This window comes from Neodiprion pinetum, chromosome 4 (genome assembly GCF_021155775.2).
Source record: "Neodiprion pinetum isolate iyNeoPine1 chromosome 4, iyNeoPine1.2, whole genome shotgun sequence".
NCBI classification, from domain to species: Eukaryota; Metazoa; Arthropoda; class Insecta; order Hymenoptera; family Diprionidae; genus Neodiprion; species Neodiprion pinetum.
In genome coordinates, this window is record NC_060235.2 from 23,036,513 (window position 1) to 23,049,379 (window position 12,867).

At 38.6% G+C, this 12,867-nt stretch overlaps 1 protein-coding gene across 8 annotated transcripts in view; it reads left to right on the forward strand.

Annotated features, from left to right (window-relative positions):
- The window catches only part of CARPA (Carbonic anhydrase-related protein A), a 93,206-nt gene that overhangs the window by 53,001 nt on the left and 27,338 nt on the right, over window positions 1–12,867 (forward strand). For all 8 annotated transcript variants that reach the window (XM_046624655.2, XM_046624653.2, XM_046624658.2 and 5 more), the window contains one exon: window positions 9,379–9,515. In XM_046624655.2, coding sequence (XP_046480611.1) covers window positions 9,379–9,515 — 137 coding nt within the window. The remainder of the gene's footprint in view (window positions 1–9,378; window positions 9,516–12,867) is intronic.

The following is a 12,867-nucleotide window of genomic DNA, read 5'->3' on the forward strand; positions in this document are numbered from 1 at the left end:
CGTAGTATTCAAATAACGATTTTTCTTTATACCGTAAGAAATATTGCGAGAAATGCCGATATGTCCCTAAGATGTCAGCAATTATAGAACTTTTTGGAAACAATTTGTCTCTCCGTGTACCACTCGTTCTATGGTGTGGTCCTTCTGGTAGGCACGTGCACGTAAACCTGTTTGGGTCAAGTCTTCCCTTGATATTATTCGATTATAGGGTTAACGTAAACAAGAATGAGCGTTTCCCGAAAACGGGTAAGAGATAATAAAATATTTGGAGTGAAATATAAGAACGACTTGAAATGAAATTATAAACGTTGTTAAATATTTATACGTACATAAAAAGAGTCCCTAAACGATATATCAATCCATGAAATGTAGCAGATGATGCAAAATAAGTCTAATATTCAGGGACATCAGGCATCGAGGGTATGACACTTTTCTTTTCTTCTTCTCTTTTAAAATCATACATCAATTTTTGGCGTATCTTTATTCTTTTATACATTTCCTTTTCTTCTGTACATATCTTCTATCTGGTCATGTATATGTAATATATATATATATGTATATATGCGATGCACAGTCATCCTCTGCACCGTTAAATTACGCCATTTAAATAATCTCATTTATTTCAATTCGTACGGTCAACACGCAGGGGTGGTTCGCGAATAGAACGAGCATCTACACCTACTCGCGTTGTACATCTATACAATATATATATATTGTGTATAACATATAGCTGCGGCAGACCGAGATAAATGAACTTAACAGGGGTGCAAATTTCACCCTCAGCATGAGCTAGGCAAAAACCGTCGTCTCGTGTTCTCCAGATTACTATTTCTGCATATGTGGTATTAATTTCACCCCGTCTACCATTTTTCAGTATAAATTATTTTCTGGTTTTTTTTTTTTTACAATCCTTTCGTTCCATTCGTAAAAGTTTGCCGAACTGCGACAGAACTATATAAAAATAATGCCTGGATTTTAATAAGCAAATAATTTTACATAAATATGGATGGCTTTTTTTTTTACGGTCAAATCAAAACTGATTTCGAATATGAGAAAATATAATGCTGATTTGTATCGATGAAAATTTTTGAAAAAGAAGATCAAAAAAGTGTATAACGTGGATATTAGTCCACGATTTTTAGACCCGGATACGTTGACTCCCAAATAATTGTGGCCCTAAAATGGGGGCAGGAAAGTCAGAAGGGTAAAACACAGAGGAATCTAAATTCCATTCTGACGGGGCTAACGATTATTCGAACCACTGCCGTTCCGGGTGTGTGCCGTGATATTTTGTCAAACTTTGGAGAGTGCCTGCCGGTGTTTGCGGGTGTAATTAGGGTCAGTCAGTCGGTCATGCGAACGTTGTATGAAAGACGAGCTTTTTATTAAAGGTATATCGTGCCGAAAGCATTATCCGCGAGAAAATATCTCTCGATCGTCAAAACTCAACTGGAATTGTTCGTAATGAGGATTTTTTACGCTCACATGTAGATGTTTTTTTCGTAATCCAGAGCTTTCGTTATTGGCGATTATTGAAGCGGGATATTTTCTAGAGTTTTGTAAATGGCGCAAAAACTTTTGAAGCTTCGACTCATCATTTATTGAGTTCTCGTTTTTTTTTTTTTTTGGAATTTTTGAGAGGTTGGTTGGCCAAAAATCGACGCTTTTTATTAATTTTATTATGAAATAGTCCTGAATTGATTGTTCGTCAGATTATGATTCCAAACTATCAAGATCTCTCTGGAAATACTAAAATGTAAAATACGGGGGTTAAAAACAAAAAATTAATTATCGATGCTTTGATTCAAATGAATTGAAATTCGTTTGATTTCATTCTATATTGGCTGGTTTTACTCAGAATGCTATTGTCTACAAATTCTTTGGGACACTTTATTTTCGTCATAATGGCATCGAAGAATATTTAATTTTACAACATTGCAAGAATGTTTGATAGCAACATTGAATTAAATGTTCTACAACGAAAAGGACATCTGTTTCAGTGGCTTTGTACAGAAAACTGTTTTACTGAAAACTAACAAGTCATCGTAGAATGAAATCGAACTAATTTACGAAATTCTTGACAACACGGAGACGATTTCAATCGATGCATTGAAATTCAAGCCTTTGTGCAAAATTCCAGTACTTTCTATTTTTATAATTTTAGAAGGATTTTATTGGCTGAAGAACTTATAACGGTTTGACGAATACACAACGTGCAATCATCTCGTAATAAAATCTATGAAAAGTATCAATTTTTGACAAATTGAGAATGGAAGAACCTCGGTACAACTAGATTTCCAATAATCCAGAAAAATTAAATACTGTCCAGATTCTTATTTTTTTCCAGCAAACTCTTAGTCTTAGAGATTTGTAAAAATGCATGATTGTTGACGATGGTTTGAATTTCATAACCTGTGATTCGCATGATATCTTAATGACAAATAACAAAATGCAAGCCTTCTCAACAAAATGACTGCCAAAAAATTTTAATCAGACCAAAGGTGCTTCGAAAATCCTTAAAACAAGTGACTGATTTCGCTTCAAAATGGACTCACCTATTCACCAATGCCTTGCTTTTATTTGTCATCGGTGTCTCATGCAAATCGCCGTGATTTTTTTCTAAAAATCGGATCTCCAGAGACAAGTTATTTAGACGTGTTGGATGATTCTGAACTGATCAAAAACCTACTGGTGGATTGAGATAACTTAGGTTAGACGAACTTGAGTCAGACGAACTTGGGTCAGGATGACTCAGGTTGAACGAACTCAGGTCACGATACTTATTATGGGTAGGTTAGGTTGGGTTAGGTTAGGCTAGGAAGCCCAAACCATCGACATAAACATTGATTTTTCCCAAATCTCGCAAGACCAAAAGTACCTACGTCAGAAAAAAGTTAAAGTCCGACCACTTTTTGACTTTTCTGTATTATAATGAAAAAATCGGATTAATACTTGGACGGCGACCCCGCGATGTGAGTTTGAAGGAGCGAGGCGAGGTTATCGGGAGTGTCGAGGGGTTGGGAATTGGATACCACGCGGAGGAGTAGTGATTACTTTCTTATCACGGCAGGGAGAGGAAGACCATTATCACATTTATCACGTGCCCGAGCTTGCAGCTGGAGGCGGGAGGCGGAGGCCAAACCCCCGGCAAGTTGTCGGTGCGGTGGAAGGAAGGAAACAACCCTATTATTGAAACTTCAAGCCCCGCGAGCAATCATTCTGCAATTAGCAAAAGTGATTAAGTGCGGCGGGAGGCTAAGGCTAACAAGCTCCTCGCCGAACCTTACCCTCCCCTTTTCTACCTTTCCTCCCTCTCCGCCCGTTCCTTCCTCGCTGCAAAGTTCATTCGACACCTGCTTCAATTACTCTGCCAACCATCATCGCGATCTCTCTGTTCTACATATCCTCCGTACGACCGAAGACGGTCTGATTATTACCTATTTCACACCTCGAGATCCCAACTCATCCCTGTTTCCCCGCCTCGTCTCTCGCTCTCTCTCTCTCTCTCTCTCTCTCTCTGTGTATCTCTCATTAATCTTCGACATGCCTCAAATACTTACCGACAATTTACTAATTAGCCTGGAGAAATTTGTGCACATAGTTATACGTAGTTCTTCCGTTTATTCGAACCGAATCGAGTGTTTCGAACTTGGAAAATTCTATACCCACCTGAAATGAGAATCTGATCCCTATTGTGCAGTTTCCGATTCGTAATGAAAATCCCCCACTCTTCATACTCCTATCTCGATTACACGAGTCGCGCGGAGCATTCGTGCATACGGAAGCTGGGAAATTCACCCCTCGCATACGGGCAAGCAAAAGTGAAAAAGAGATACTCGCTGTGTTTTTTTGATAATTGTTGCAATCCGTTGCTCGCCCTGAAGCATTATCTGCACTTGCATCTGCATCACGTGGAACATTTTTTGGCGACCGAGGCGCCATTCGATGCGAATAGACTCGGTTCTAATGACGAAAGCTCAGGGGTAGCGAGCTTCGTTCACTCTGAGGGAGAACCGTAGGGCGCTCAGTCCAATTAAGATGTTTTTCACCGAGCTTCGTGCGCCGGGTTTTCTCCAGTTTAAAAGCATCCCCTCTATATTTATGTATACCTTCTTTCTTTCGTCGCGTTCGCCGTTCGGAATTCATATGCATACATTAATACATTTTGCGGGCACGTGCATAGGATGGCTACACGCCTAGGGGTGGAAAATTTCCGGCCAGCATGTCTCTGAGAAGTCAAGATAACGCGTGTCACATTTTTCTACCAAAGTTTACGAGACATTTCCGCAACCAATAATTAATTATCAGGCGTAGAAAAAATAAATGATATGTCTGAACCAACTATCTGGATTAGTAAGTCTCAGGGTGAAAGACAAATTATTATTACTGAGAAAACTAAAATGACCGAAAGATGATTTTCGCGAAACTAGGCCAGCGTAAATATTAGACAATTTATAAGTTCACTAAACGGAGCTGAAACTAATCGGATTAAAGTATCGAATCAAAAAAATATCCGTGTTACAGGAAAACAATTTTAAAACGCTACTTTTTAACCGTACTTGAACACGTTTTACTATTTTTTTTTTTTTTTTTTTTTTACTGAAAAATTCCTAACAGTCTTCAGATTTTAGTGAAAAACTGCTTGTTCCGAACGCGAATAAATTTCCTACTAATCTTCTCTCAGATACATTCTTTTATTTTTAGCTTGTCATGTTTTTAAATAAAAATCGGATTCGAGTGTTTGGAATCGTTGTAATAATTTACAATTTCTAACAAGCTGACGATTCAAAAAGATAACATCGCTGTTGTTATTGTTTAACTAAATCTAACCTAGATCATTTGCGGGGAATTTATTTACAAATTAAACAAGCCATTGTTCATCATAATTGGTCAAGTAATGAAGATATTTTAATTAAAAAAAAAAAAAATCTGGGATAATGTGATTTCTCTGATATTGTTAATTCGTTGAAATTTGTCATTCAGGGTTTGAGTTCTGTGTATTTAAAAAAATGTCCAGTATACGCAGAGACTTTTTTAATTAAGTTTAACGTTTATTCAGCATCAGCGACACATTTCAATGTATCTTTTTTTCTACAATTAATGAGAAACAAAAACCAAAAACGGTGAAATTATCGACTGCGAACGTAAAAGTAAAACCTCCGACATTGCACAGGTGGAGACACGAAAATTTTGAGTGTACATGATATCCAGTTACGGATATATATTTTTGCCTGTCCGTCCGTATGCGGAGCTGTAATTCGCCGGGAGACGAAGAGAAGCGAAAGCGAAAGCAATAGCAAAAGCAGAGGCGCGTGTCTCGGGGTGGATAAAACGTCGGGGGTGCTTTTCGCCACTTAGCTCAACTGGTTGGGACGCGGTAAAAGCCACGAGAGTTCCTCTTTCCTCCCTTGTTCGGTTCTCTCGCCCCCATCGCGACCCCAAAGTCTCGTCGAGTCTCGTCAACACCGCAAGAAAAGTCGACGACGACGACGACGACGACGGTGATGTTGGCACTGATTCTAATCACGGATCAGAGATGAAGTAAACTGAAGACTCGAGTCGAGAGTCGAAAGTCGAGGGTGCGAAAGATGGGAGTGAAAGCTCTGCAGAACAAGTGTTTCTCTCTTTACTGTGTTGAAGAAATTTGCGAGCACATTTGCAGTGTGATTTTATTTGAAAAGATTGCTTCTTGCCGTTTATTAATTCGTTTCATTCGTAGACTGCGAGGATCTATTTGAAAATATGGAAGTATAAAATACTAGAATTATAAACGAAAGCTTTTCGTTCGAAACGCTTTGAAATTGTTTTAGAAATTTAGTAAAGTTGATTCGTCGATTTCACTCTGCGATGATACGTTTTGTTCAGGTTATTGTTTTCTACAAACTTACGTGAACACTTTTTTCCATTGTCTTGGTATCAGTGGTTATTTAATTTCGTAATATTGAAACGATATTGGTTATCATCGGCAAATGGAAACATCGAGCCAATTAGCCATCTTTGAGTGAAATCGGACGAATTATATTCTAGACTTTTTTGATAATTTTCAAGTGATTTGACATGAGGTCTCGATTTACGGATCTGTTACTTTATATTATTTGATAAGTGCTCAAATTAATGGGACGTCACATATTGTAATAAAATCGATAAAACATAGTAGCCATATTCGGTAACCAACCTCCTTTAAGAATTACATGATTCGTTCATATCGTCACGCTGTCAAAATTCGGTCTGTCCATTTAGAATTTTTGTTTAATATGTGTCCAACATAAAGAAACACAAAATAATTAGTTAACATTTTTTATGTATCATCCATAAAAGATATATGCAAATGTTACGAGGAATTGAATTTTAAAGATTTTGTAATGTATAAGTACGTATCAGGTCACGTTATTGTAGTTTTAAGCCTGTGGTATTTTTGTCTAATATTTTAATTTTAATTCAACAGAAGAAAGGATATCATACAATCGCTTTTGATTTCTCTGCTCGATACGCATTACAAAATTCCGCGTCCCAATCCCGGAATATCGTCATTTCCTCTTTGGATATTTTGTGTCCATACAAATTTTCGAGGATGTATACATGAAGGTAAAAAAAAAAAAACGCATTTTATCGAATATGTTATAGAAAATTCCTATGAATCTTTACAACGATAGGGAGGAATTTATAACGGGACGCCAAGAGTAGAAGAAGAATAAAAAAAAGTAAGAAGAAGAAGAAGAAGAAGAAGAGAGTAGAGTGAAAACGGGAGTGACGGACCCTCGCCGCCCTGTCAAGACAATAATGAATGAGGATATTGATGACGCCGAGCCGGGTGAAAACGTCGAGATTCTTATTCGCCTCGGGATGGCTAATCGATTGATAGCGACAAATGATGGGGAAATAATAGAAAAAAGTCGGAAAGAGATTTTCCCCCTTCTCCGCCGCCCGTAGTGCAAAATAATCAAATCCCACTCTCGTCTGAAAACTCGCTTCTCAGCTCCAATGAAATTAACCCCCGACATCCATCTTGCGCAATCTTTTCACATCCCTTTTCCGTCATATATAATATTCTACAAATTAATGTCAGCCTTTTCAAATCTCGGCGACGTATAAAATCGTGCCAATTTTTCGCGCATACTCATTATATACAGAATGAATTGCTGACGATAGAACGGGGATCCTCTTCCTTTACAGTTAAATGCGCATGCGCGCTACAATCCAAGAGCAGTTGTTTTGTCAGGGTGACCAACCGTCATGAACGTAACCTCGAAAATTTTGACAATTTTCGCTGGCAGTTGCGCTCAACACAGACAGCTGTCAATATTTTTTAGGTTACACATATCGCGGCGAACTGTCGTCTAAATTTATGACGGTTGGTCACCCTGGCAAACAACTGCTCTCGGATTATAGCGCATGCGCATTGAACTGTAGCAGATGACTGACCATTATGTCGTTAGCAATTCACTCTATATGTATATACCTTGTTTCTTATATCTGGCTCTATTTTTTTTTTCCCTGCACTCTCATAATTCGGTTCGATTCCCGAGTGTAAAGTATAATATTTATCAATAAGTGAACGAGTGAATAAATGAACGGACCGGGTATAACCGTGGGTATATGTATACTATAGAATAAGGATCCGGGAAGATTGCCTCGGCAATAATCCATAGCCTCGTTCTTATATGCCGCGCGTTGCTCGGCGAACGAAGTGAATGCAGAGAACTTTTCCTGGGCTGAACTGAAGAATCAACCGCTCGCCCTTTCGATGTTTTTCTTCCCCCGAAATCTGATTAAAACATTATGAGACCATTGCAGCGAGAACTAGACGCCGAAGAAAGGGAACCAGGTCCCCCAGGTGTGTCCGAGGAGGGAATTAGCCTTCGCGAAAAGTGAAAAGTGTATTTTTTCTTCCCTTATTTCTTTCTTTTTTTCTTTCCTTCTTTCCACAAGGTTCCTTTATATTTTTGCCAGAGTTTCGAGAGTTCGACTCGCGTGCTGGATTATAAAAATTTCACATTCCAACCGCGGTTTCGCCGGGCAAAACTGATATTTGATGTATACCCTTGTACAAATCCCGAACATATACATACGCACACATATGTATACATGTATATAATATGTATGTATGTATGTGCATTTCGAAAAGTTTCTCCACCGTTATTCATACCCGTGTATGCCCGGTTCCTTCGGGAATCAAACCGCGGGAACCGAGAATCGGGGGAGCGACAGAAAGATTATTATCATAACTTTTTTTCCTCAATTTCTTTATTTTCTGCATTCTATGTTCAGGCCCCAGTTCTTGTATGAAGTATGTTAAAGTGCGTATTGAGAGAAGATAATATAATTGATTAAAAAGTTGGTAAGATGAAACCGCTGAGTTGATAATGTGCAAAGATAATAGTTAGGTTGATCTAATCGAACTTTATTGAGAGAATACTTTCTCAATTTGACGGTAAAGAAAGCGGGAGGAAAGAAAAGTTTCGAAATTGAAAAAATTACGCATCAGTAATGCAATCGATCGATTCTTCTTTTTTTTCCCCTCTTAACGTGAATTGTGTATCTTTGGAAAAAGAAATTAAAAAATGCGGTGTAGGTGAAAGAGTAGAATTATTACACATCTTTGACGAATTTTCGAAAAGAATAAAATACAGTTTGGAGGTTTTGAAAATTCCGAAAGTCGTTGTGTAGAATCGTAAGAATAATTACATAGCATTTTGTTACTTCGACTTTTCTATTTTCTTGAATTTCAAAATTGTCAAGTACCACTTGAACAAGTAGATGATTTGAGAGGATGTTTTGAGTACGGAATTCGATATTGTGACTCGACACGTTGTTCCCTAAAAATAAGAACTTCCACTCACAAGAAAAAACTATGTCTTATTTATTACAATAGTAATATGCACCTTTTTCGAATCCCTTTGTTCAATCTGAAGCGAAAATATTTTCGAAGCAGGAAAAACAGCCTGCTCCTTTCGTTTAATAAAAACATTTTTATCACAGATTTCATCAGAATAATAAAACAAAAAAAAAAAAAACCATATTCAAGATTTAATGAAGATATCTATCGTGCATATAGATTGTCCTCCAAAACAATCAACACTTAATTTCAAAATACAAAATGTAACGGTTAATGAGGCGTAAATATTATGTATAACATTGAAAGGTAAAACCGATTTATTTATGTTAAATTATGAATAAGAGTGTAAACAAGATATTATGTTTCTTAAGATGAATAAGAATTTGATTCCATACTGTACAGTATTGTTCCTAAAAAAAAAAAAAGCGTACGTTGATAAATTTTGTCGATTTGAAAGCAAACTTTTCGGTTTTCCCCGCAAATGTATACGGCCACCGGTAAAAAGGACTGCTTTGAGCTAAGGGTGCACTTGACTGTTTCAGGTCCGTCGTTCTGGGGCCTGATAAACCCGCAATGGTCGCTGTGCAGCAAAGGGCGAAGGCAGAGCCCGATAAACGTGGAGCCGGACAAATTGCTGTTCGACCCTCACCTGCGTCCGTTGCACGTTGACAAGCACAAGGTGAGCCCGGAAATTATAGCTCTACCTTTCATTTATCCTTCGTCCTGGGCTGACCGACTCCCTCTTCTCCCTTCTCCTCCTCCTCCTTCTCTTCGTCCTCGCGGCGCGACACGTCGCTCCTAGATCGATCTGCAAGCCCACACCGGAATCCGACCCCCACCTTTCTGCTCGCCGTCCGTTCTTCCTTCCTTCCTCCCTTTGGACCTGATTAAATAAAGCGAATCGATCGCCGCTATATAAGCCAGTTCGAACCCTGACCGAATACACCCCTAGGCTCCTTTCGGGGTGAAAGATTCGCGGCTGCCTTATACCTCCACCCCTACCCCCCGTCCACCCCCTGTTATCTTTCCCCCGATCGTCGTTACTTCTTCGCTTTTATACTTCTTTTCCATCGCCGTTTTGCTTCCATCTTGTTTCCAAGTCAATTTCTTCGTTTTCTCTTCTCTATCTCTTTTTCTTTTCTTCTCTACTCTCGTCGTTCTTTCTCATTTTTAAGAGTGGAGGCGCGCGCTGAAAATTTACCTTTTTTTTTCTTCTTCTTCCTCTTCCTCCTGCCAATTTTAAATTGGATCGGTATTTGGTTTAGTGTTTTTTTCCTTTTTGTGGTTTTTTGGCTCTTGTTTTCGACGAATGGTTGCGAACATTTACTCTCGGTTCGGTTCTGTAGAAAACCCAACATCCATTGTAACAAAAAAAGATGAATTTCGAACAAAATGCATAATTTCGAAGCTCATTGTTCGAATTTTCATAACACAATCGAAAAAAAGAAAATTACAACATCTCTTTCGTTTTTTTTTTTTTTGTTATTTTTTCTCGATCGATGACTTACGCATTGGAAGAAAAGGACAAAAAAATGTATACGAATGTTATCGAAATGTTCACCGGAGTTATCATGTGTACACAATGATGTTTTTTTTTTTCTCGCAATCATTTCACCTACGAAATTTTTGCCGATTTTCGTATACCAGTACGGGTAAAAATACACACACACACACGCACACGCGCGCGCGCGCACACACTATCATACAACGATACTTATACGGATTTAGATTTAAAAAAAAAAAATTAAAACGGAAGAAACAATAAATTACGCCCGTATATCGAGTGTTTCCAAGTATACAACGTTCTAATTTTGGATTGCCCGCCCCTAAGGGGAACAAATATCGGTAAAACAGATCTACTGAGACATAGTCAAGTCAGGTCATTTTATCGGTTTAACGTGACTCCGGGACGCGATCACTGAACTCTTCAGCACGTGTTATAAACAACGTAGCAACAGCTTGGCCAAATCCAGACAACTTAGCAGCATGAGCAGTTCCAGCTGACTCGCAAGAACCTACCGATAACTCGGTAGCTCTGTATTACCGATATTTGTTCCCTTCAGTGGTAGGCAACCCAACATACTGCATTCGTAATTTTTATTCCGTAATCTCGATGATTTTCCGAATTACGGAAAATATGAGGAGAAAGACAAAAAAAAAAACGACTCTCGCCGTAAAAATTTACATTGATCGATAATACGTGATTCGCGTATAAAAAACACTGCAGCACAAGCTATGAAAACTTTTACGTGATGAGTTTCCCCTGAGTTTCTGGGATGGGAATTGATGTTGTTGTTGCTGCTGCTTCGGCGATAACGAACAATGCGTATAGGTATAATATTATAACACGTTAAACGTGTAAACGTTGAATGGGGGAAGATGCAGAGTCGTTGGTGGTGGAGTATGGGAAGAAGAAGGGGAAGCGGAGTGGATGGATCCCTGTTAACTCGCGGCAGGGGGTTGCAGGGTGATAAACCGTTGACAATAGAATTTCAACGAGGCTTTTCTGTCTCTCGAATTCACCTACAACTTGCTCTGCCCTAACGGAAAGTTTTCCCCCTTCCTCCCTACAAACACATATCATGTACGTAACAATATACAAAATACATCATTACGCGCATATGCATAGGTACACACATTGATCTTAGCATGGTATATTTGACACGGAATTTCTGATACGTTCGTCGATTACTCCATCAGCCTCGTTTCTTCGACTTCTTTTATTCTTTTTTTCTTGCCTAGTTTACGAAACTGCCCCTGTGATCTAGAAAATAGGATTGACATAATAAAAACAAATAAAAGCAATTAGGAAAAATCGAATTCAGGTTGAAATAACTCTGATCTCTCAGTCTGGGAAATTCTTCACTCAAGATGGACACGTTTTTAACTTTATATACAGGTATATAAACTGTACCGTTTATAAGGTATATATACACGTTTCGCTAAGAAGAAGAAGAAGAAGAAGAAGAAGTGGTTGAAGTCAGCTGCAAGCCAGCCCGCCACGCGGTTTAAGGTGATGAATAAATGTTTCCATAATGGAAAATTAGTGTTCAGCGAAGAGTGTGTGTATATACATATATACCCATATATAGGTGTATATATATATATATATATAGTTTATACATATATATGCGTATATAGACGTACATATATACAGTATATATGTACATTAGACGCTAAATAGGCGGTCTCATAATTAATAACTTCGTTATCGAATTAGCGAACTTTCCGCCGCTCCGCTTCGCGTCGAAGCCGCTTGGGTGCAACAGATTTTTAAGATTGTAATATAATAATACAACTTATACGTATACATGTAAAACTTATACATACAGAGGATGAAAATTTTAACAGACACACACACGCGAACACAATTGATTTCTAAAATCGTTGCATACCTCTATTAACCAATCGAACGTACGTAATGATATTAAATACCGGGAGTTTTCTGTGAAACTCATCACACATCGCCAAAAGACAGGCAAACGAAGATGCATTCTGAATACGTACAGCGATTAAAAATGCGTCGGACGGCGAGTTTCGAAGGTGATTTCCGGTGTGAATATTTGTGTGATATCATTGGTTTCAAGGCGAGGAAAAAACGTTTCTTCTTCAGCTTCCTTTTGGTTTTTTCTTCGGGGGTGGGTTGTTATTACGAGTGGACTCTCTGAGGTCTAGTCTGACGTCATCACGCCACCCTCTGGATATACAGTACCTTCGGCTTTATCCCCCGATCATTTTGCGAATTTATACGCCATTTAACCCGGTTGAAAACTTTGGCACTTAAATTAAACAATAGAACGAGTCGAACGTATGTCTTTCGCCCCTCGAGCTGCTCGCCCCCTTTTCCCTTTTCCCTTTTCCCTTTTCCCTTTAACCGTGTTCCTGTTCGACCTTCTATATACCGCCGGTTCTCTTCACTCCCTGCGGAGGAGTACATTTCGAAAAAGACAAAGAATAGGAATTTAGAGGGAAATATATATACGAAAACTCGAAATTTGTCGGGCGAATGGGGGATTAAGAAGATTTGATTT